The 25,058-nt window shown below is 47.1% G+C and overlaps 1 protein-coding gene across 3 annotated transcripts in view; it reads right to left on the bottom strand.

Annotated features, from left to right (window-relative positions):
• The window catches only part of LOC117527701 (potassium channel subfamily T member 2), a 166,170-nt gene that overhangs the window by 68,503 nt on the left and 72,609 nt on the right, over positions 1-25,058 (bottom strand). For all 3 annotated transcript variants that reach the window (XM_034190159.1, XM_034190160.1, XM_034190161.1), the window contains exon 10: positions 20,425-20,605. In XM_034190159.1, coding sequence (XP_034046050.1) covers positions 20,425-20,605 — 181 coding nt within the window. The remainder of the gene's footprint in view (positions 1-20,424; positions 20,606-25,058) is intronic.

Here is a 25,058-nt window from a genome sequence, read left to right as displayed (position 1 = left end):
CGCCAAGCAGCTGAACCCCAGGCAAGCCCGCTGGTCACTGTTCTTCGGCCGTTTTGACTTCCGGATCACCTACCGTCCCGGGACCAAGAACCAGAGATCGGATGCCTTGTCCCGGGTACATGAAGATGAAGTCAAAGCGGAGTTGTCGGATCCACCGGAACCCATCATCCCGGAGTCCACTATCGTGGCCACCCTCACCTGGGACGTAGAGAGAACCGTCCGGGAGGCCCTGGCACGAAGCCCGGACCCCGGAACTGGGCCGAAGAACAAACTATACGTCCCACCAGAAGCTAGGGCTGCAGTCCTGGACTTCTGTCACGGCTCCAAGCTCTCCTGTCATCCAGGGGTGTGAAGAACCGTGGCAGTTGTCCGGCAGCGCTTCTGGTGGGCGTCCCTAGAGGCCGACGTCCGGGATTATATCCAGGCCTGCACCACCTGCGCCAGGGGCAAGGCTGACCATCGCCGGGCATCAGGTTTACTCCAGCTGCTGCCTGTGCCTCATCGCCCCTGGTCCCACATCGGCCTGGATTTTGTCACGGGCCTCCCGCCGTCCCAGGGTAACACCACCATCCTCACGATAGTGGACCGATTCTCCAAGGCGGCCCACTTCGTGGCCCTCCCGAAGCTCCCAACAGCCCAGGAGACAGCGGACCTCCTGGTCCACCACGTCGTCCGGCTGCATGGGATTCCAACAGACATCGTCTCCGATCGCGGTCCCCAGTTCTCCTCGCAAGTCTGGAGGAGCTTCTGCCGGGAACTGGGGGCCACGGTGAGTCTCTCGTCCGGGTACCACCCTCAGACCAACGGGCAAGCAGAACGGGTAAACCAGGAGGTGGAGCAGGCCTTGCACTGCGTGACTGCCGCACACCCGGCGGCCTGGAGTACCCATTTGGCCTGGATCGAGTATGCCCATAACAGCCAGGTGTCTTCAGCCATCGGCCTCTCCCCTTTTGAGGTATGTCTGGGGTATCAGCCCCCGTTGTTTCCGGTGGTTGAGGGAGAGGTCGGTGTGCCCTCGGTCCAGGCCCACCTGCGGAAGTGCCGTCGGGTGTGGCGTGCCGCCCGTTCTGCTTTGCTAAAGGCCCGGACGAGGGCAAAAGCCCATGCAGACCGTCGGCGGACCCCGGCCCCTGCGTATCGGCCTGGGCAGGAGGTGTGGTTATCCACAAAGGACATCCCCCTCCAAGTGGACTCCCCCAAGTTACAGGACCGTTACATCGGCCCATTCAAGATCCTGAAGGTCATCAGTCCAGCCGCAGTGAGGCTTCGGCTGCCGGCCTCACTGCGGATCCATCCTGTGTTTCATGTGTCCCGGATTAAACCTCATCACTCCTCACCCCTCTGTACTCCGGGTCCGGCGCCGCCTCCTGCCCGGATCATCGATGGCGAGCCGGCTTGGACTGTACGCCAGCTTTTGGATGTCCGTAGGATGGGCCGGGGCTTCCAGTATTTGGTGGACTGGGAGGGGTACGGCCCCGAAGAACGCTCCTGGGTGAAGAGGAGCTTCATCCTGGACCCGGCCCTCCTGGCCGATTTCTACCGCCGCCACCCGAACAAGCCTGGTCGGGCGCCAGGAGGCGCCCGTTGAGGGGGGGGTCCTGTTGTGTGGGCCGCCAGAAGAGGAGGTACTGCTGGCCCACCACCAGAGGGCGCCCTGTCTGGAGTGCGGGCTCCAGGCACCAGAGGGCGCAGCTGCCTCACAGGAGCAGCTAGGGTGACAGCTGTCACGCATCACCTGCAACAGCTGTTACCAATCAGCAGGGGTACATCAGCAGGACGACGTCTCCACCTCTTGGCCGAGATATCGTTCTACCTGGAAGGTAATATTCTCAGCTGACTGCTTGACAGTAACCTTTTGTGACTTTTTTGAGTGATAACAGACCTTTTTTCCAACGAGAGGTGGAGGTAGCTTTCCTGCCGTGTGGATTACTGGGTGCAAACGCGCCCACCTTTAATTGTGTTTTTGTTCCTCGCCAGCAGTACCAGGTCCGACACGCGGAGGCAGTGGCCACCTGGGAGTTCGGGACTTGGCGGCTCCAGTATTCCCGGGGTCTGGTGGCGGAGGAAATCGTGTGGTTCCGGTTCTGCTTTGGACAGGTGTCTCCTATCTTCGAGCCTGCCCACACGACACCTTTGTGGATTGATTCTGATCTATTGTTGTAATCTGTTGTATTTGTTGTGCACATTCACAACAGTAAAGTGTTGTTATTTGACCTACTCCATTGTCCGTTCCTTTGCGCCCCCTGTTGTGGGTCCGTGTACCGACACTTTCCCAACAGAAACAGCAAGAAATCACATAGCTTTCCCCTGTTGCCCTGCAAGTCCTGGTTTGAATATAGGACTTGAAGTTCAGACCTCAGTCTCCCTGAATCAAAGAACTGGCCAAAACTTTTCAGGACACTCTGAAATGCCTCCTCTGGAAACACTTGTCTCATCTCATCAAATTTCCCTGGATTGACCAATTCCAAGAAGCGCAGACTTTCCAAATTTGCAAAACGCCGAGGTAGCTGCTCTGTGAGATTGTCTAGGATGGCCATGTATAGATTTCTGTAGCGCTCCTTGGGATCCTGTAGTTGTGACAGACGGCGTTTTCTCATGGGTTCAGTTTGTGGGTCTGATGTGAGATCTGCTGCTTTGGCATAAACAGCTTGGAAAGCCCCCTCTGACCTCTTCTCTTTGACAAAAGCAAGAAGAGACTCAATTCTTTTCTTGCAGTACAGAACATCCATAGCTCTCTGCTGGACAATGTCAAACACCACATCAGTCTCAGAGAAGATTTGTTCATATGTGTACAACATGAACATAAACTCAAAATCCTCCAGTTTCATCAGAAGGCCTTTGCCACAGTCTAATGTGTCATCATCCATGGACTTATCTGCAATGATCATCTCAAAAGTTTGCAGGAGGGCATCGTAATTGTTTGCTACAGTGCTCACTATCCGTGGTGTGAAATTCCATCGAGTAGGAGCATTTCTGGGCAACCTTGAGCAGCCTGCAGACTCAAGAAAACACATCCTCTTTGTGGATTTTGAGAAAAATGTGGCAAACCTAGAGAGTGATGCAAAAAATATTCTGCACTCAGATAAGCATTTAGCCCCCTGAGACAGAACCAGATTCAGTCTGTGTGCATAGCAATGCACAAACATTGCACTGGGGGATATTGCTTTAACTTTGGCCTGCAAACCATTGAGAGCTGAAGCCATGGCAGCAGCCCCATCATAGGTTTGCGTCACAAGTTTCTTCCTGAAATTGTAGCCCTGCAAGTTCTCATTCAAGACTTCAAAAACAGACTGAGCATCTCTTCCCCCAGAAACATCAAAAAATCCAATAAAGCGCTCCTGAATTTTACCTGCCCTATCCACATAGCGAACAATGACAGAGAGTTGAACATGGCAAGCTATATCAGTTGTTTCATCCACCTGCCATGCAAAAAAGGGAGCAGCCTGGATTTCATCCTTGATCTCATCAGAAACAGTGGCTGAAAGAGCAGAGATCAAGTCATTTTGGATTGCATGGGACATACCAGAAAACACAGCTGATGACTGGAATTGTGTGGCCAGGACAGTCATATTTAGCTAATGTTTCATTAAACTCCCTGTAATTCCCCTTGTTGGATGATTCAACACTCTCATCATGCCCCTAAATGACAGCTCCTGACAGCCAAGCAAGGAAGTCACATCAATAAGGCGGTTTAGGAAAGCTCTGTTTTGTTTAACTGCTTCATTATGTTTTGCCACTTGAATGCGAGTGACTTCTTTGATTGCATGCTCAACCCTGACTCTGCCCAGGCAACTTAACCTTGCACATGCACTCACATGTTCATTGCTTTTTTCATGCCTTTTGTATGCCCTGTCAAAGTTGGACAGATTCCCAAAACCCACTTTTGACCAGACAATACATCCCTGAGATGGTTTCATCAACAGGCATGGCCAACAGTACATTTTATTTGTTACAGCACTTCCAGTCAGCCAGCTCACTTTGTCATACCAGGACAGCTGAAAAGACCTGTTAGTTTTCCCCACCTTTTGCACCAAATTAATCTGAGGAGTTGATCTGCCCTGCTGTTTAACTCTAAGTTTTTCTTCGTAAGGAAGACTATCAAATGGCTTCGCCAAAATCCGGTCCACAACATTCAAATTGTCTGCCATTATGTGCAGCTTGTGACCTAGCTAGCTGGCTAGCTGAGACTGGTGCGAGGCTAGTGTGAAGTTTGTCCGCCTGTGAGTGCTTTGTGACGGTGAAGGAGCTCAGCAGCACCCGCTGCTCGGTAGGGACAGAAACTGCGATAGAAGTCAGAAAGAGTGACAGAAGTCAGTCTCCAAACATAAGCAGCTACAAAAAAACCCACCAGAAATAGAAGCTCGATTTGTCGCTAGTCGTTTTTAACAAAGAAAATGCCGCTAAGAGAATTAGGAAAGTCTCCGGTTCAACTCAGAACAGAATGAAAATTAAGAAATGCTCCCACGGATGTTTACACCAAAAGATTGCTGATTCGCTCATTTCGCTGTCAATCAAAAAGGGATTCAGCCTCAGACAGATCATCCAATCATCATGCAGAAGCTGAGCGTCCGGGCCAGCCGAGGCCAGCCCACTGCGTTGTAGTGCATATTTAGTCAATGACATGTACACACAACAGTATATATTTTATCACTTATTTTTTGACATTTTAGGGGAAGCTGTGCTTCCCTTGCAGTCTTAAGCCCCGTTTACACATAGACGGTTTTGTCGGCGGGTAGTACGTAGACCGACGTTCGCGGTAGTTCCGGCTGTTTTCGCGGTGGAAAGGGGCGGAACATTTCGCCGGCGTTTTGACCGCCATACTAGCCGCAAATACGCGGATAAAACGCTGCTAAATCCGCCGAATAAAGCGGCGTTTTGATGCCATAGCATCTGGCACACGTCAGGCAACGGGGGTTAATACCCAGTTCTATCCTTTACAATCGCAGGTTAAGACACGCGTGAGAACGGCGGTGTTCTGCTGCTGATAATGCCCTGTGTACCACTGGTTTTATCCAGGAAAATCCTGTGTTACTCCAGGAACCTTTGCATATAGGCACCGCCCCCAGAGTATAATAGGCTGAAGCAGCAGGAATACATGCCCCTGTCACTGCAGGGGGAGGGAGATCATCCTCAGCCTTTTCTTCTCCTTCCTTTTCTCCCTCCTCAACGTGTTGCTCCGTCTCCACCACAGGCCTCCCATCTGCTTCTGAACCAGACCTCTTGGTAAGTCCTTGCTGCTGCCAATTTTCTTTTACTGGAGCTTCTCTGCAAAAATATCTGGAGCTGGCCGCGACTGAGAGGCCTGCATGCAGCGCGCTAGCGTTTTTATACTGGCCGCCGCCTATCAGCCATTTGGAACACCATTAACCGGGAGGTGGCATTTAGAACGGCGTACTGTCCGCTAGTGTCGCCGTTTTGTCTGCCTCTGTCACCGGTTAAAACGCCCTTGAGGATGCCGATGTGGGCTCTATCGCCATTTTACCCGCCGTTGATTAGGGATACAACACCGGTCGCCAATTATGGCAGTGTAAACTGCGGCACTACAGGAAGGGGCAGGATGAAACAGCGATTAAAAAGTATCAAACGCCATTGTTCGCGTTGTCTCTGTTGTCACGCGAATTCTCCGGGAGCGCTCCCGGAATTATTCGACATGTTGAATAATTTTTTCGACGATTCCCGGTAAAGCCGGAACTAAGCCACGCCCCCTAGTGCCAGCGTTAACAATGGCGTTTGATCCTTAAGACGGCCAAAAACTCTTCCGGGATGCTTCCGGGAGCTCTTACCGTCTATGTGTAAACGGGGCTTTAGAGCAATCGCCTCTGCGTGTGTATGAGTGTGTGTGCTCTCCCAGTTCGTGTTGAGTTGTACGTGTGGGTGTGGGTGCTCCATTGTTGTGACTTTCTCTTGTCCATGAGATCAGGCCGTGGTCTGTAATATGTGGCAGCCCCAGTCTGTATTGGTGGTCTGTCTGTCTGTCTTGTCTTCCGTCCGTGGTCCGGGTCTTCTTGCATCTTTGTAGTTATTATGTGTTCTGTCATTTTCACATCGTGCTGTGTTCCATGTTTATTTCATGCTCTTGTTCCTTTGTCTGATGTTTTTTGTCCCCTCATGTTGCTGTAGTTTTGTTCCTTTTTGATCAGCAAACCTGTTATCCACTTAGTTGAGTTCCTTATAAGCCACACGTTGTTCTGTGTTCGAGTGCGGGTCTGCTGCGTTAGTTATGAGTGTTTGTCGTCTTCTTAGATCTCGGTCTGTAAGTATTTTTGGTATCTTCTTTGTCCGGTGTGTCCTGATTTTTGGTTATTTTGTTCACTCCTAGATCCTCCCTGTTGTCACCACCCTCTACCTGGGTTCGTACCCTTTTTGTATACTCACCCGGTCTTGGCTTGTTGGCTTGTGTGTCACCTTTGATTATTAAAGCACTGTGGTTTTTGTATCTATACATCTGTGTCCTGGCTGCCTGCTTCTGGGGTTCAACTTGACTCTGCGTTCTAATTGTAACAGGCAGGTTAGACCTCACAACTAAACATTTATTAAAAGTTCTTCAGTAACGATTTTATTGAGCCAATATTCAAACTTCTTCATGTAACCCTTTTCCAGACAAGCCGTGCTCATCTGTTATTTGTCATTTTGAGCCAGTGTCTCTTGCATGTCTGTCTAAAGTTGTCTGTGAACTTAAGCCTGTTTCGAGTCCACTTGACCCTGTTCCTCCTCGACTGTTCAAAGAAGTCTGGACAACTATTGGCCCTAATGTCCTTGACATTATAAATAGCAGTCTGCTGTCTGGTGTTGTTCCTCTGTTTTGTAAAGAGGCAGCTATTGAACCCTTTCTGAAAAAACCTAGCCTTGATTCTGCAAATGTCTGCAATTTTAGGCCAACTTCTAAACTGACTTTTTTGGCTAAAATTTTAGAGAAATGTGTTCTTATGCAGCTGCAGTTTTTCCTAGAAGCACATGGCATTTTTGTTATTTTTCAGTCAGGTTATAAAGCCCTTCATAGTACAGAGTCGTCACTTTTAAAGGTTTTTAATGATTTGTTTTTAGTGACTGATTCTGGTGATTCTGCCATTTTATGTTGTGTGGGCCGCTGAAGAGGAGGTACTGCTGGCCCACCACCACCAGAGGGCGCCCTGTCTGGAGTGCGGGCTCCAGGCACCAGAGGGCGCTGCCGCCTCACAGGAGCAGCCGGGGTGACAGCTGTCACTTATCGCCTACGACAGCTGTCACCAATCATCTGATCAGCAGTGGTATATCAGCAAGACGACATCTCCACCTCTTTGCCGAGATATCGCTCTACCTAGGAGGTACAGTACTCAGCCGACTGTGTTGTCTTTTTGACATTAACACTTTGTTACTTTTGTGCGTTAAATAGCAGACATTCTTCCGACGAGAGGTGGAGGTGGTTTTCCCCGCCATACGGGTTGCTGGGTGCAAACGCACCCACATTTAACTGTTTTTGTTCCTTGCCAGTAGTACCAGATCCGACACGCGGAGGCAGTGGCCACCTGGGAGTTCGGGACTTGGCGGCTCCAGTATTCCCGGGGTTCGGTGGCGGAGGAAATCGTGTGGTTCCGGTTCTGCTTTGGACAGACGTCTCTTATCTTCGAGCCTGCCCACGTGACACATTTTGTGAATTGACTTCTTTGTCTATTGTTGTAATCTGTTGTGTTTGTTGTGCTTATTCACAACAGTAAAGTGTTGTTATTTGACTTCCTCCATTGTCCGTTCATTTGCGCCCCCTGTTGTGGGTCCGTGTTCCTACACTTTCCCAACAGGATATCTCGGCCAGCGTCATGGACTCCGAGGGGCGTCACCCGGCTGTTGAACGACCAATGGGAGAGCAGGGAGCGCAGGCGTCTGCAGGAGACGTGATTGGTGAGCTGCAGCACATTCTCACCGCCTTTACGGCTCGGTTGGATCAAATGACTGAGCAAAACATCCTCCTGAACCGCAGGGTGGAGGCTCTCTCCGCACAGATGGCGGCGAGCACTCAGGGCGCTGCTGCAGCTCGTCCTCCTGCCGACCCTGTGCAGGATATAAACGTTCCAGTGGTGGTTCAACAACCCCTCCCACCATCCCCTGAAGCATACATAAGCCCTCCTGAGCCACACGGAGGTTGTGTGGAGACGTGCGCGGATTTTCTTATGCAGTGTTCGCTCGTCTTCGCACAACGTCCCATCATGTACGCGTCAGATGCTAGTAAAATAGCTTATGTGATTGCTCTGCTTCGGGGTAAAGCACGCGCCTGGGCTACGGCGCTCTGGGAACAGAACTCACGGTTGTTATCAGCATACACTGGGTTTGTGGGGGAGTTCAGAACAGTGTTTGATCACCCTAAGAGAGGAGAGACCGCGTCAACCGTGCTGCTGTCAATGAGACAGGGACGCGAGAGCGCAGCCGCTTATGCAGTCAACTTCCGCATCGCGGCTGCGAGGTCCGGCTGGAATAACGTTGCGCTCCGTGCCGCCTTCATAAACGGACTGTCGTTGGTTCTGAAGGAGCAGCTGGTAGCTAAGGAGGAACCGCGGGATTTAGATGGGCTTATCGATCTCGTTATACGGTTAGACAATCGGTTGGAGGAACGCCGTCGGGAGCGAGGCGAAGGACGTGACCGGATACGCGCCGCCCCTCTCCCTTCCGGGTTCGAAGAGGGGCCGCCCTCCCCACGCTCCACAGCCGCAGCGCTGTGTGGGGCAACAGCTCCCCCTGCTGACGTTGTTAGGGAAATGCACAGGGCCAAAATGGGGAGGCTGATCCGTGGAGAGTGTTTTCTCTGCAGCTCAACTGAGCACACACAGAGAAACTGCCCCAAACGGCCAAAACGACAACACTCGCCCTTAGAGACTGGGCTAAGGGGGGGTCAAAACATTCAAGTGAGACACACACAAATTGCCACACGACTCCCAGTCACAATCCTGAGCGGGGATTTAACCCTTCAAGCCCGAGCACTGGTGGACACGGGGTCAGAAGGGAATCTGCTAGACAGCAGATGGGCAAGGGAGGTAGGGCTCCCTCTGGTGGCGCTTCCTTCGCCGTTGCAGGTGCGGGCACTAGATGGCACCCTCCTCCCTTTACTCACACACAAGACACAACCAGTAACTCTGGTGGTGTCTGGAAACCACCGGGAGGAGATTGAGTTTTTTGTAACTCCTTCTACCTCCCGCGTGATTTTGGGCATCCCATGGATGTTGAAGCACAATCCCCGGATTGATTGGCCGTCTGGGGTGGTGGCTCAGTGGAGCGAAACCTGCCATCGGGGGTGTTTAGGATCCTCGGTTCCTCCCGGTTCACAGGCTAAGGAGGAGGTCAAAGTCCCTCCCAATCTGACGGCAGTGCCGGTTGAGTACCACGATCTTGCTGACGTCTTCAGTAAGGATCTGGCACTCACCCTTCCCCCGCACCGTCCGTACGATTGTGCCATTGATTTGGTTCCAGGCGCTGAGTTCCCGTCCAGCAGGCTGTACAACCTCTCACGACCTGAGCGCGAATCAATGGAGACCTACATCCGGGACTCATTAGCTGCCGGGCTGATCCGGAACTCCACCTCCTCGATGGGGGCAGGTTTCTTTTTTGTGGGCAGGAAAGATGGCGGACTTCGTCCATGTATTGATTACAGGGGGCTGAATGAGATTACGGTTCGCAACCGATACCCGTTGCCATTGTTAGATTCCGTGTTCACCCCCCTGCATGGAGCCAAAATCTTTACTAAGCTGAATCTTAGAAATGCGTATCACCTGGTTTGGATCCGGAAGGGAGACGAATGGAAGACGGCATTTAACACCCCATTAGGTCACTTTGAGTACCTGGTCATGCCGTTCGGCCTCACCAACGCCTCCGCGACGTTCCAAGCCTTGGTTAGCGACGTCTTGCGGGACTTCCTGCACCGATTCGTCTTCGTATATCTGGACGATATTCTCATCTTTTCTCCGGATCCTGAGACCCATGTCCAGCATGTACGTCAGGTCCTGCAGCGGTTGTTAGAGAACCGACTGTTTGTGAAGGGCGAGAAGTGCGAGTTTCACCGCACGTCTTTGTCCTTCCTGGGGTTTATCATCTCCTCTAACTCCGTCGCCCCTGATCCGGCCAAGGTTGCGGCGGTGAGAGATTGGGCCCAACCAACAAGCCGTAGGAAGCTGCAACAGTTCCTCGGCTTCGCTAATTTCTATAGGAGGTTCATTAAGGGCTACAGTCAGGTAGTTAGCCCCCTGACAGCCCTGACCTCTCCAAAAGTCCCCTTCACCTGGTCAGATCGGTGCGAAGCCGCGTTCAAGGAGTTGAAACGACGGTTCTCTACTGCGCCAGTTTTGGTGCAGCCCGACCCTAGCCGCCAGTTCATGGTTGAAGTGGACGCCTCTGACTCAGGGATAGGAGCCGTGCTGTCCCAGAGCGGAGAGACCGATAAGGTACGTCACCCGTGTGCCTACCTTTCACGCAGGTTGACCCCGGCTGAACGGAACTATGACGTCGGCAATCGAGAACTCCTTGCGGTGAAAGAGGCTCTTGAAGAGTGGAGACATCTGTTGGAGGGAACGTCCGTGCCATTCACGGTTTTCACTGACCACCGGAACCTGGAGTATATCAGGACCGCCAAGCGGCTGAACCCCAGGCAAGCCCGCTGGTCACTGTTCTTCGGCCGTTTTGACTTCCGGATCACCTACCGCCCCGGGACCAAAAACCAGAGATCGGATGCCTTGTCCCGGGTGCATGAAGACGAAGTCAAAATGGAGTTGTCGGATCCACCGGAACCTATCATCCCGGAGTCCGCTATCGTGGCCACCCTCACCTGGGACGTAGAGAAAACCGTCCGGGAGGCCCTGGCACGGAGCCCGGATCCCGGAACTGGGCCGAAGAACAAACTTTACGTCCCACCAGAGGCCAGGGCTGCAGTCCTGGACTTCTGTCACGGCTCCAAGTTCTCCTGTCATCCAGGGGTGCGTAGGACCGTGGCAGTTGTCCGGCAGCGCTTCTGGTGGGCGTCCCTGGAGGCCGACGTCCGGGATTATATCCAGGCCTGCACCACCTGCGCCAGGGGCAAGGCTGACCACCGCAGGGCATCGGGACTGCTCCAGCCGCTGCCTGTGCCTCATCGCCCCAAGTCCCACATCGGCCTGGATTTTGTCACGGGCCTCCCGCCGTCCCAGGGCAACACCGCCATCCTCACGATAGTGGACCGATTCTCCAAGGCGGCCCACTTCGTGGCCCTCCCGAAGCTCCCGACTGCCCAGGAGACAGCGGACCTCCTGGTCCACCACGTCGTCCGGCTGCATGGGATTCCAACAGACATCGTCTCCGACCGCGGTCCCCAGTTCTCCTCGCAAGTCTGGAGGAGCTTCTGCCGGGAACTGGGGGCCACGGTGAGTCTCTCGTCCGGGTATCATCCTCAGACCAACGGGCAAGCAGAACGGGTCAATCAGGAGGTGGAACAGGCCCTGCGCTGCGTGACGGCCGCGCACCCGGCGGCCTGGAGTACCCATTTGGCCTGGATCGAGTATGCCCATAACAGCCAGGTGTCTTCAGCCACCGGCCTCTCCCCTTTTGAGGTGTGTCTGGGGTACCAGCCTCCGTTGTTTCCGGTGGTTGAGGGAGAGGTCGGTGTGCCCTCGGTCCAGGCCCACCTGCGGAAGTGCCGTCGGGTGTGGCGCGCCGCCCGTTCTGCTTTGCTAAAGGCCCGGACGAGGGCAAAAGCCCATGCAGACCGTCGGCGGACCCCGGCCCCTGCGTATCAGCCAGGGCAGGAGATGTGGTTGTCCACAAAGGACATTCCCCTGAAAGTGGACTCCCCTAAACTACAGGACCGTTACATCGGTCCCTTCAGAATCCTTAAGGTCATCAGTCCAGCCGCAGTGAGGCCGGAAGCTGAAGCCTCACTGCGGATCCATCCTATTTTCCATGTGTCCCGGATAAAGCCGCATCACACCTCACCCCTCTGTGCTCCGGGTCCGGCGCCGCCTCCTGCCCGGATCATCGATGGCGAGCCGGCTTGGACTGTGCGCCGGCTCTTGGATGTCCGTAGGATGGGCCGGGGCTTCCAGTATTTGGTGGACTGGGAGGGGTACGGACCCGAAGAACGCTCCTGGGTGAAGAGGAGCTTCATCCTGGACCCGGCCCTCCTGGCCGATTTCTACCGCCGCCACCCGGACAAGCCTGGTCAGGCGCCAGGAGGCGCCCGTTGAGGGGGGGTCCTGTTGTGTGGGCCGCTGAAGAGGAGGTACTGCTGGCCCACCACCACCAGAGGGCGCCCTGTCTGGAATGCGGGCTCCAGGCACCAGAGGGCGCTGCCGCCTCACAGGAGCAGCCGGGGTGACAGCTGTCACTTATCGCCTACGACAGCTGTCACCAATCATCTGATCAGCAGTGGTATATCAGCAAGACGACATCTCCACCTCTTTGCCGAGATATCGCTCTACCTAGGAGGTACAGTACTCAGCCGACTGTGTTGTCTTTTTGACATTAACACTTTGTTACTTTTGTGCGTTAAATAGCAGACATTCTTCCGACGAGAGGTGGAGGTGGTTTTCCCGCCATACGGGTTGCTGGGTGCAAACGCACCCACATTTAACTGTTTTTGTTCCTCGCCAGCAGTACCAGATCTGACACGCGGAGGCAGTGGCCACCTGGGAGTTCGGGACTTGGCGACTCCAGTATTCCCGGGGTTCGGTGGCGGAGGAAATCGTGTGGTTCCGGTTCTGCTTTGGACAGACGTCTCTTATCTTCGAGCCTGCCCACGTGACACATTTTGTGAATTGACTTCTTTGTCTATTGTTGTAATCTGTTGTGTTTGTTGTGCTTATTCACAACAGTAAAGTGTTGTTATTTGACTTCCTCCATTGTCCGTTCATTTGCGCCCCTTGTTGTGGGTCCGTGTTCCTACACTTTCCCAACAATTTTAGTCCTTTTAGACTTGTCAGCTGTGTTTGACACAGGCGACCACACAACTCTTTTAAATCGTTTGGAAAACTGTGTGGGGGTTAGGGGGATCGCCCTGGAGCGGTTCAGGTATTATCTCAGTGGGAGGAGCTGCTCTGTCAAATTGGGGGATTTCACCTCTTCCTCTGCGTCTCTAAATTATGGAGTACCGCAGGGGTCAATCCTAGCGCCTGTTCTTTTTGCCCTCTACCTCTTCCCACTGAGTCAAATCTTTAAAAATCATGGCTTACAGTATCATTTTTACGCAGATGACTGCCAGATTTACCTGCCACTCAAAAAACTTGCTTCTGCCCCTTTGGCGCCTCTTTTGAATTGTTTGAGTGATGTCAAGGCTTGGTTGGCCCACAACTTTTTAAGTCTAAATGAGGATAAAACAGAGGTCATTTTATTTGGAAATATTGACCCCCTCTTGGACTTGGGCCGTCTTAAACACCACGTGAAACAGTCTGTCACCAACCTCGGCATCATTATTGACAAAGATTTTAAATTTGACAAGCAGGTAAACACCGTTGTCAAATCTGGATTTTATCATTTGCGTCTTTTATCTAAAGTTAAACCTTTTTATCTTTTAATGCTTTCGAACAAGTCATGCACGCTTTTGTTTCCTCTCGTTTAGACTACTGTAATGCACATCAGCCAAAATGCACTTTCTCGCTTACAGTTGGTCCAAAATTCTGCTGTGCGTCTCTTAACTGGTAGCAGACAGCGAGAGCACATCACTCCGGTTTTGGCGTCTCTGCATTGGCTTCCAGTTCGTTTTAGAGTTGACTTTAAGATTTTAAGATTGTAAGATTTTTCTCACTCCGAAGTGGATCATATCTTCCTTGATGCAATCCATCCATCTCTTACGAAGTCGTCCTCGGCGTCTCCTTCCCGGTATGCTTGCTTCCCATACCTTCTTAACTGGGTTCTCCTCTTCCATCCTGGCTACATGGCCATACCACCTTAACCGTATCTCTCTAACTTTCTCATTTATGGTGTTTATTTGTAGCTCTCTTCTGATGTCTTCACTCCTCTCTCGATCTCTCAATGTCACTCCCTTGATTCTCCTAAGCATTCTCATCTCAGTTGACTCTAGGATTCTCTCTTCCTTTTTTCCCATGGTCCATACCTCCGCTCCATACAGTAGTACTGGTCTTATGATGGTGTTGTACAGTTTGACCTTCAGTCTTCTTGGCATCCTTTTGTCATTGATGACTCCGGACAACTCTCTCCACTTGGCCCAAGCTGCTAACACTCTTGCTCTGATTGTACATTCGGTTCCTCCATTCTCTGGTATTGTTACTCCCAGGTACTTAAACTCCCTGACCTGCTTCAGGGTTGTGTTGTTTCTGTCTCTGATGTTCACCTTCACATCTCTCCTGCTGCTTACCATGACCTCTGTCTTTCCGGTGTTCACCTTCAGGCCCATCCTTTCCATAGCGATCTGCCACTTCAACCACCTCCTCTGGAGCTCTACCTCATTTTCGGCAATTACGGCCAGATCGTCAGCGAACAGCAGCTCCCAGGGGAAGCCAGTTTTAAATTCTTCACTTATCACATCTAGTATGATAATAAACAGAAATTGGCTTAGTCCGGATCCTTGATGGAGACCCACTCCCATGTTGAACTCCTCAGTCCTTCCGTATTTGGTCCTAACTACTGTTCTTGCCCCACGGTAGGTTGTCATCACCATTTGTACCAGTTTCTCCGGGACCTGTCGTTTTCTGAGGCACCAATATACCAGCTCCCTCGGTACCCGGTCATAAGCTTTTTCCAGGTCCACAAGGTATAGAAGAGCTCTTTGTTCGCTTCTAGATGTTTTTCCTGCAGCTGCCTGATGATAAAAACTGCATCTGTGGTCCCTTTTCCTGGGCTAAAGCCAAATTGCATGTCATCTATGTTTATTAGCATGCGGAGTCTTCTATCTATGATCTTCTCCAGAATCTTCATTACTTGCTCTAGCAGCTTGATGCCTCTGTAGTTTTCACAGTCTAGAGGATCTCCCTTTCTCTTATAGATTGTGACCAATTCACTGAGCTCCCAGTCTGATGGCATTTCTTCTTCAGACCAAACTTTTTGAAGTAATGATGTCACCATTTTCACCACATCTTCTCCTAGGTGTTTAAGTAGGTCCATGGGTAGTCCCGAGCACCCTGCAAGCTTGCCATTTTTCATCTTCTTTATGGCCTCTCTTACCTCTTTGTGTGATATCTCCTGTACAGGGCCTTCTATGGGTGGGCATTCTGTTTTAAGTCTTGTCTAAAGACCCAATTTTATGCTTTGGCTTTTAACACCGCGTGAGTGTGTGGTCCTCTGTGTGTGTGTGTGTGTGTGTGTGTGTGTGTGTGTGTCTTTTTTTGTACAGCACTTTGGAAACTATGTTTGTGAAATGTGCTATATAAATAAAGGGTATGGTATGTTATGTTATGGTATGGTATTGTTACAAAACTTCCCGATTTGTGTGGAGTAAAAGTTGCTAGATTTGTCATTAGTTGCTTGGTAGAATTTTTAGTTGCTAAAGAAGGTCAAAAAGTTGTTGTTAAACTGGCAACACTGAGACAGTTGTTCAGCAGACAGACTGTGGTGATGCAAAGTCTAAATAAAGACACATTTGTCTCAGTGGGTTTTGATGACCCACGTTGTTGCATAGCAAAGATGTAAAGCAACACAGGCCTAATGAATATTTTACACATTACACTTATATATATATATAAAATATATGTGTGTGTGTGTGTGTGTGTGTGTGTGTGTGTGTGTGTGTGTGTGTCGCATCGACAATTTACTTCATATTGCACGTGTATTGCTCATGATACAATCTCAGCATGGTGTTAATATGAAGGTCAAAAGTCAAACTCAATCAAATTCATTGAATAATCAGAAAATCACATTATTTGCTAGAACTCTGAAAGTAAGAGAGGGAGAAGAATGATTTCAAGTGCAAATCAATCAGCAAACACAAAACCATATGCTGATCTTGTACGTATATGTGGCATCATGATGACGCCGTTTCAAAGTTACTGTGAAAATTTTATCTTTTTTTGTCCTCTTATTGTCGTCGTCTCATTTAATGTCACAAAATGTAATTTGGTGGTGTGATACTGTATTTCCCACTTTTATTGGCTACCAGTTGTTTGTTTTTTTGTCTTTCAGATGTCCCCATTTTTGTTCAGGGTCACCACAGCAGATTGAGTACATTTTGATTTGACACAAGTTTTACACTGGATGGATCCTGATGCAACTCCAGTTTTAGATCAAGAAAAGCACACAGTACTAACCAGGACCTGCTCTGCTTAGCTTCTGAGAGCTGACAGGATCAGGCCTACACAGACTGGACTGGCTGCCCTACTGGCTACCAGTTATCAGTGATAAAATCTACAATTAAAAAAAAAAACATTACACATGAATGTGCAGTGATTACCACTAATGCGGGTACAACAGAATTTTGCGAGGGGCTATAGTCCTGAATAGTTATGGTTTGCAGTGACTGATAACCCTTGTCTGTGTTATGATATATATGAGTCTGTGTATGAATGTATGTGTGTGTATGACTATTTACTAACTGTACTCACTTTTGTTGGATTTGATTTGTTATGATCAGCTGTGCAAGAGTCGAGGAGATCGTTTCGTGCAAAATTATGAATTCTCTGAATGCTTTGATGAAGATAGTTGATGTCATGAAGCTGCTGCCATCATTCACTCACAACTGATTCAAAAACAAACAAACAATAGAAAACCACTTTATAAAAACACAGTTTCCACCCATTTAGTATGCAGTTGGTCAAGACTCTGTGGGCTGCGACCTTTCACCCGCTGTATTCTGCAAGGCTGTTCATGTGACGTCATTCAAAGGAAAAATAAAGTATAGAAAGAAAGAAAGAAAGAAAGAAAGAAAGAAAGAAAAACAAAAACCCCAACAATATCAGAAAACGTGCTCTCCTTTGACAGCAGGCACGATAACAAATAAAGATGATGCCTTTTATTGACACATTCAAATCTTCTGTGAGACGCTCAGCTTCAGCATCTCCTTTGCGGACAAACTCTTTCCTCAAATACAAGCAGCAATAGGGTAAAGGTGATATTTTACTTTTTATCAATCCATGTTCAAATCATGTCTTACTGTCTGGCTCGGGAGACACCCACTGCAAAGTGGCAAAATGACAGGAGTGGGATTTGGAGAACCGCATGTCCTCTACATAAAAATAGTATTGTAAATTCAAGGATGCAGTGAGTCACGAGAAGGAAACACTGAATGTTTTTCTTACAGGGAAAACTTTTCTGAAATAGTGACTGCTCCCCCGCCCACTCCATCAGTTAATTATGACAGATTTAAGAATCGACTGATCACTTTGAAGACACTTTTGTGCTATAATTGTCTTGCATTTTGCATGATTTTGATCTTTTATCTCATGAAAACAGATGGCATCGCTGTGCATACTGCAGGCTCTGAAAAATGGCATTAAAAACAACAGCCTTGAGAAATCAGAGTGTCGCCCACACGTCTTTTTCTTGCACATTGACTAACATTAGTGGAGATGCAGAATGTTTTTAAGTTTCAAGATTAGGCACATATTAGGGATAGATCCCACAAAGGTAAATAATAATTTAAAAATACACACTTAAAATGTAAGCCCCATCCAATCTACAATGGGAAAACACACACACACACACACACACACACACACACACACACACACACACACACACACACACACACACACACACACACACACACACACACACACACACACACACACACACACACACACACACACACACACACACAGATGCAACTGTAACAATGTGAAGCATGTGTCATGGTTTGCATTTAGGTTTGATCTCTGCAATATTTGTTTCTGATGTTTTTCTAGACATTTATCTGGCAAATTCTCCCCCGTAATATAAACACCTTCTAGTGCCTTTGACATTTGTTCCATGTTACTTTTGTGCTGCTTTACTTCCTGTTTCTGGTCTTCCGGGTTCATGGATCTCTCTATTTCCATGGTTAGTTGTTTAGGTTGGTTCTGCTTTATCGCGGTAGGGGACGTGTACGTGTATCTATGTATTTTGGATAACCAGCTTGTTGCTCCCTTCAAAAGACTGTTGCCTGTTGGACAGATCACCTGTGTTCGGGAACTCCGCCTATGTCATGACCAAGCCTGTTGTTTTCTTTATGAACTGTGCCAGTTGACTCTGTAGATGATAAACCTGCTTTTATCTGCCTTCTGTTGTGGTTCTCTGCGTAGTTGTTCTCTGACAAACTGTGAGACAGTGGTAGGACATAAAAATTTGACAAACTGGATCAAAATGAACTTGGTGGAAGACTGAGCCATAGCAACTCATTAATTAATGTAATCAAAATGACACGCTAATCAAAGATAACTGAATTGGATACATTTGCATAATTAGAGAGGAGACCTTAATTTTCAAGTTTTGCCTTATTTAAACCTGGGAAATTCTTACATGGGTACCAAATGTGGTAGATGTTGCAACATAAGTGTTGCTGTGATATTTGGACACATTTGCACAAGATTAATTTTGGTTTTCTGGCTATATGTCACCAGTGCTGAACAGTTCATATTCATGTAGAGGAGATGGTGTCTTTGTCATGCTTTGGTCCTGGACCGGCCCAGAACCTGCTTTTGTTCCCCAGTCTCCGTCCATTTCCCTGTCTTGGTTTTTCTGTTTAGCTCTGAGTGTTTATTTTCTGTTTCTTACACTTTAGTCTTGGTTTTATGATTTGTTACACTTCACCCACATTAAGTTTGGTTCTGGTTCTAGTCTCTGTTTCTTATTTAGTCATTATGTGTTATCACATTAGGTTTTGAGGATTATCTGTTACACTTCAGCCACTTATTGAGTTCTGTCCTAGTTTAGTCTTCATCCTTTACTTTCTGGTTATTCAGTCACTCTGTGTTGAGCACATTAGTCCTTCAGGTTTTTCTGTACACTCCTGCCACTAGTTCTCACCTAGTTTAGATCCTGCCTTTAATTTTCTGTTCTGTTTCTTCCTTTTCATTTGGTTATTCTGTTTCTCACATTTGGATTCTATGTATCATTATTTCCTAATTGTTTAACATTTGTTCTGTCACTGTCACATTCCTCTTTTTACTGCTTTTGTCTGACACGCCCATCTGTCACTCCACTTTTGTCTCACTCAGCCACGCCTTCTTTCCTGCACCTGCATCTCATCACACCCTGATTATCCTCTGCTTTTAAACCCCTTGTCTTCCACAGCTCACTGCTAGTTCGTTGTGCATTCAGCCTCGTTCCAAGCCGTCTGTATCCTGTCTTAGTCCATGTTTTTGCCATTCTCAACTTCTGCTTGTCCTTGATTACGTTTTTGCCTGAGCCTGTTAACCTGCTTCTCCGTGTCTGAACCCAGCCTGTTTTTGACTCTGTTTTTTGCCACCTCTTATGTACTCTGCTTGTTTACTGACCACGCCTCCGCCTGACGACCGTCCGTACCGCCGCCTGTCTAATTGTCTTCCTGTGCACTGACCAAGGCTGTTTCTGATTAAACCTTTACTAATCCTCCATTTGAGTAATGAGTCTGCATTGGTGTCCACCTGCCTGCCGTGCCACTTCACCTCAGATCCCGACAGTCTTACATATTGTTGCTTATAGAACCCGACTGATATGGATTTTTGGTGGGGCCGATATGATACCAATATTAGGGAGTCAAAAATTTATGAGACTGACATATCTGTAGATATACAAAAAAACAGAAATAGAGGCTTGATGTTTATAGCTAAAACATGAACTTGATTATAAATAACTATTCATATTGCCAACAACCAACCAATATACATCATGCTGCCATCACACTGCCTTTACTTGAACTGGCAGTTGTCATGTCACATTGTTCAGTGTTTGCATAAGAAAACCTTCTCATCTATTTTGGTCATGCCTAGTTGAAAGCAAACTGACCACTTGTCTCTTGTCCCTGCAAAACACCCACTGATTTAAACGGAATGACAGCTTGTCGCTTTTCCTCTGTCTCTTGTATCTAATGTGTGATGGGGGTCCCAGCCATGCTTGATGACATTGTAACTAATCCCGCCAGAATGTCCTCTGCTAGTCAAACTATGTAATGACACAATTCCCACCAGCCAAAGTATTTTTTCCCTGCATTGTTTTTCAGTAAAATAAAAGTTTTCATATAGCAAAAATAACACTGATATCAGTATGAATGTGAAAGGCTCATATCTGCTGATATAACTGGCCAACTTATATATCAGTTTGGCTGTAGTTCCTAAACACCTCGATGTGTTGGTGATTATTTTTCATGACTCCACTATTACATTCCACACTATATCACCCATTATATCAAACACACATCATTTTATTGTATGTGTGTTAAATATAAGATATTCCCATTTTGATCATCAGTCTACCATGATTCATCCTTTCCTGCATTACATCCAATTGTCTCCAAAGTACACACATAATTTTCCTTGAAGCGTGTTATTTAGCTGGTGTTTTGAAAAACAGTCAAGAGTCAAGACTGTTTTTCACCTGGATGGGGAGCACAATGAGCGCCACGAAGATCATGATGACCACCAGGAGTTGCGAGGGCCAGATCTGGGGCGTGACATCACCAAAGCCCACCGTGGAGAAGGTGACCACGCAGAAGTAGAGTGAGTCAAAAAGGGTCAGATTGTTGCCTGCTCGTTCAAGATGCTGGATACCACAGATGCTAGAGGGAGAATAATGAAGAATGTAAGGTTATATCATTCAGACAGAACACTCATAAGATCAAGAAGAGCTGTATTTCACACTCACTCACTTCGTTAGAACTTTAAAAAGTTAGTGTCCAGGCTGCCTTAAAGCTACAGCGTATAGGATTCAGTGTCCTCTAGTGGTGAAGTTGCAGACTGCATGATGCCATTGCCAGTCACAGTTGTTTCCCTTCATGATTTTCCTGTTTTGTAGACCAGGATTGCCTTCTTTTTTGAAAAGCAATATGTAGGATCATCCATTTCAAAATGTTAGCAACCAGTAGACAGTATAAAGGAGATCAGCCACTTATTCCTCTCTTTTTGTCATCAGTCTTCTGGACGCACATGAGAGGGCATTATGGTGGCCTCCATGAGGGGACCAGCTCCTTACAAGCTTGTGAAAACATATTGATTCATTACTGCATATGATTAAACACTAATCAGATGGTTTTGAAAGCTATATGTTGTGCTGCCTTGGTATCTGCTCTGCTTCTCCTCCCTTCCTGTTCCTCCAGGTACTGTGTCACAGAGCTGATTCTGCACACTGGTCTACTAATCATCTCAGCTGTATATAAACCCAGGTCCTGCCTTGTCACACACTCACCAGAAACTCAGCCTTGCCTATGTGGTACCTGGCCTCCGTTCATCTCTGTCCTGGTATTCTGGTCGCGTACTCTGGTTTTACTTGTGTCCGCACCATTCCTGCCTGCAGTCAGCTCTGTTGCGGCCGCCTGGTTCCTGTTCTGGTTCACTCGTCCTTCCCCATCTGGCTCAGGAACTCACTCCATCCACCATTTGGGTCAAGTCTGTCATGATCCAGCCCTGTTGGGCCCGGCAGTTATTATTTTGAAATCTTTTTTCCATGTTTGTGCTCTGAGCCTTTTGTATTTTTTAATCATGCTATGTATCATAGTCACGCTTCAGCTGGTCTTGTTTCTTGTTCTTGTCAGTTTTTCATGTTCATGTTATCATTGGTTTTGTTTTTGTCAGTTAACCTTGTATTTTTTCACTCTTGGTCACTTAGTTCCTCCAGTCTTAGATTGATTCTGTTTACTTCATTTCTTGTATTATGCTTTGGCCACCGGTTCAGTTTTCTTTTGAGCATCTTGTATTCTTAGCTTAGTTCTGTTTATCACATTTTTGTATTATGCTTTAGTCACAGGTTTTGGTTATTATTTATCTTCAAGTGTTTCTTCTGATTATGTTCTGTTTGTCACTTATTGCTCATCAGTTAGTTCTTTTTATTTATTGCACTATTCTGTAGTCACCAATTTTGTTTAACTGCTGTTCTCATTTCTGTTTTTCTGTTGTACTTTTATATTGGGTTTTGCTTTCTGTTAATTAGTCAGTTCCTGTTGAGCTTTGCTTCAATATTGGTTTTCTGATAAGTTCTCATGTAGTTTTTATTTTGTACTTATTATATCTTGGTTTGCTTTTAGTTCCCAATCATTCTTGCTCTGTCCTGGTCCCCTAGTATCATATTCTGTTTTTGCTCTGTTCTCACGTCATCCTCATTTGTTTGTGTTCATTCCACTTCCTGCACCCGCCTTGTGTCTTTGTCTCCCACACTTTGATTCTGTCTGTTTTGCATTTTCATTCACTCCCGCTCTTGCACCTGCTCACGCATCTTTGTATCTGACATCACTCCACTTTGTGCACTCCCTTCCCCATTATCTTGCCCATGCTTAACCTTTTGTCTTCCCTGGTCACGCCCCCTTCCAGAACCTTCACCGACACCTGTGTCTTGTTACACTAATTACATCACCAGTTATATAAGCCCTCACAGTCCCTCGCTCAATTGTTGAATGATTTCACTTTCCAGCACTCACGTCCTTGCCTTGTTTTGACCCCAGCCTGGTACTTGACTTTTCCTCTGATTACCTCCACGCCATGTTTTTTGACCACAGCCTGTTTTTTGGACCAAGCCTCAGCCTCACATCTGTCTGTACCTTTGCTGTTGCTGCTGGACCTCCCGTGTACCGAATCCCTGCTTGTAATTAAACCTTTTTCTTAACACCAGTCTGTTTGTGAGAGTTTTGCATTTGTGTCCTGCTCGGTTTGTGCCATGCCTGACAAAGTCAGCGTCTTTTAGCTCCAGTGTCATCCTTTGTACATTCCGATTTCAAATTTTCAAACTCAACACTATATTCCATTTCTGCTAGGAAACACCCATAAATCATACTTACTGTAGCTTTAAACATTTAAGTTGACTAAACTTGAGAAAAGGTAACTTTTATAATGATTCAACTATCACAATATCAAGCATTTTTGTCGCATAGTCACAAATGACTGATTTATGGACATGCGCTAAGTAAATATTTCAGAGAAAAAGTTCTCCACAGCTTCAAATATAAACCACATCATCTCATATCTCGCTGATACCCAACTATGGCTTTGAACCACAGACTTTCTTGTGAGGCAGGTGCACGGCCGTGATGTTACTGGTGATAAAGGTAGGCTTACAAATTTGTATATGTTACTTCAGCAACACTGTGCAGATAACAAAACTTAATCTTTAAATTTAAGAGCATAGTGGTGTGTCCATAATGCACTTGTCAATAGATATAACACAAATCCATAGATCTAGTATTCGTGACTATGACACAAAAAGACGCACTGCCTTGGTTGAATCCTTACTACAACCCCTGGCAAAAATTATGGAATCACCGGCCTCTGAGGATGTTCATTCAGTTGTTTAATTTTGTAGAAAAAAAGCAGATCACAGACATGACACAAAACTAAAGTCATTTCAAATGGCAACTTTCTGGCTTTAAGAAACATTATAAGAAATCAGGAAAAAAAATTGTGGCAGTCAGTAACGGTTACTTTTTTAGACCAAGCAGAGGGAAAAAAAAATATGGAATCACTCAATTCTGAGGAAAAAATTATGGAATCATGAAAAACAAAAGAACGCTCCAACACATCACTAGTATTTTGTTGCACCACCTCTGGCTTTTATAACAGCTTGCAGTCTCTGAGGCATGGATTTAATGAGTGTCAAACAGTACTCTTTATCAATCTGGCTCCAACTTTCTCTGATTGCTGTTGCCAGATCAGCTTTGCAGGTTGGAGCCTTGTCATGGACCATTTTCTTCAACTTCCACCAAAGATTTTCAATTGGATTAAGATCTGGACTATTTGCAGGCCATGACATTGACCCTATGTGTCTTTTTGCAAGGAATGTTTTCACAGTTTTTGCTCTATGGCAAGATGCATTATCATCTTGAAAAATGATTTCATCATCCCCAAACATCCTTTCAGTTGATGGGATAAGAAAAGTGTCCAAAATATCAACGTAAACTTGTGCATTTATTGATGATGTAATGACAGCCATCTCCCCAGTGCCTTTACCTGACATGCAGCCCCATATCATCAATGACTGTGGAAATTTACATGTTCTCTTCAGGCAGTCATCTTTATAAATCTCATTGGAACGGCACCAAACAAAAGTTCCAGCATCATCACCTTGCCCAATGCAGATTCGAGATTCATCACTAAATATGACTTTCATCCAGTCATCCACAGTCCATGATTGCTTTTCCTTAGCCCATTGTAACCTTGTTTTTTTTCTGTTTAGGTGTTAATGATGGCTTTCGTTTAGCTTTTCTGTATGTAAATCCCATTTCCTTTAGGCGGTTTCTTACAGTTCGGTCACAGACGTTGACTCCAGTTTCCTCCCATTTGTTCCTCATTTGTTTTGTTGTGCATTTTCGATTTTTGAGACATATTGCTTTCAGTTTTCTGTCTTGATGCTTTGATGTCTTCCTTGGTCTACCAGTATGTTTGCCTTTAACAACCTTCCCATGTTGTTTGTATTTGGTCCAGAGTTTAGACACAGCTGACTGTGAACAACCAACATCTTTTGCAACATTACGTGATGATTTACCCTCTTTTAAGAGTTTGATAATCCTCTCCTTTGTTTCAATTAACATCTCTCGTGTTGGAGCCATGATTCACGTCAGTCCACTTGGTGCAACAGCTCTCCAAGGTGTGATCACTCCTTTTTAGATGCAGACTAACGAGCAGATCTGATTTGATGTAGGTGTTAGTTTGGGGGATGAAAATTTACAGGGTGATTCCATAATTTATTCCTCAGAATTGAGTGAGTCCATATTTTTTTCCCTCTGCTTGGTCTAAAAAACTAACCGTTACTGACTACCACAATTTTTTTTTCCTGATTTCTTATAGTGTTTCTTAAAGCCAGAAAGTTGCCATTTGAAATGACTTTAGTTTTGTGTCATGTCTGTGATCTGCTTTTTTTTCTACAAACTTAAACAACTGAATGAACATCCTACGAGGCCGGTGATTCCATAATTATTGCCAGGGGTTCACCTTAAATGTTTTGGCCAGTTGGGACAGCAAAACAATAATAATAATGATTATTAATAACAATGATGATAATTAATATTAATATTGACTCTCAATGGCGTC

The sequence above is a fragment of the Thalassophryne amazonica genome, chromosome 16 (assembly GCF_902500255.1).
Source record: "Thalassophryne amazonica chromosome 16, fThaAma1.1, whole genome shotgun sequence".
Classification (NCBI taxonomy): domain Eukaryota; kingdom Metazoa; phylum Chordata; class Actinopteri; order Batrachoidiformes; family Batrachoididae; genus Thalassophryne; species Thalassophryne amazonica.
The sequence above is the reverse complement of the archived record's forward strand: the minus strand, read 5'-3'. Positions and strand labels throughout refer to the sequence as shown.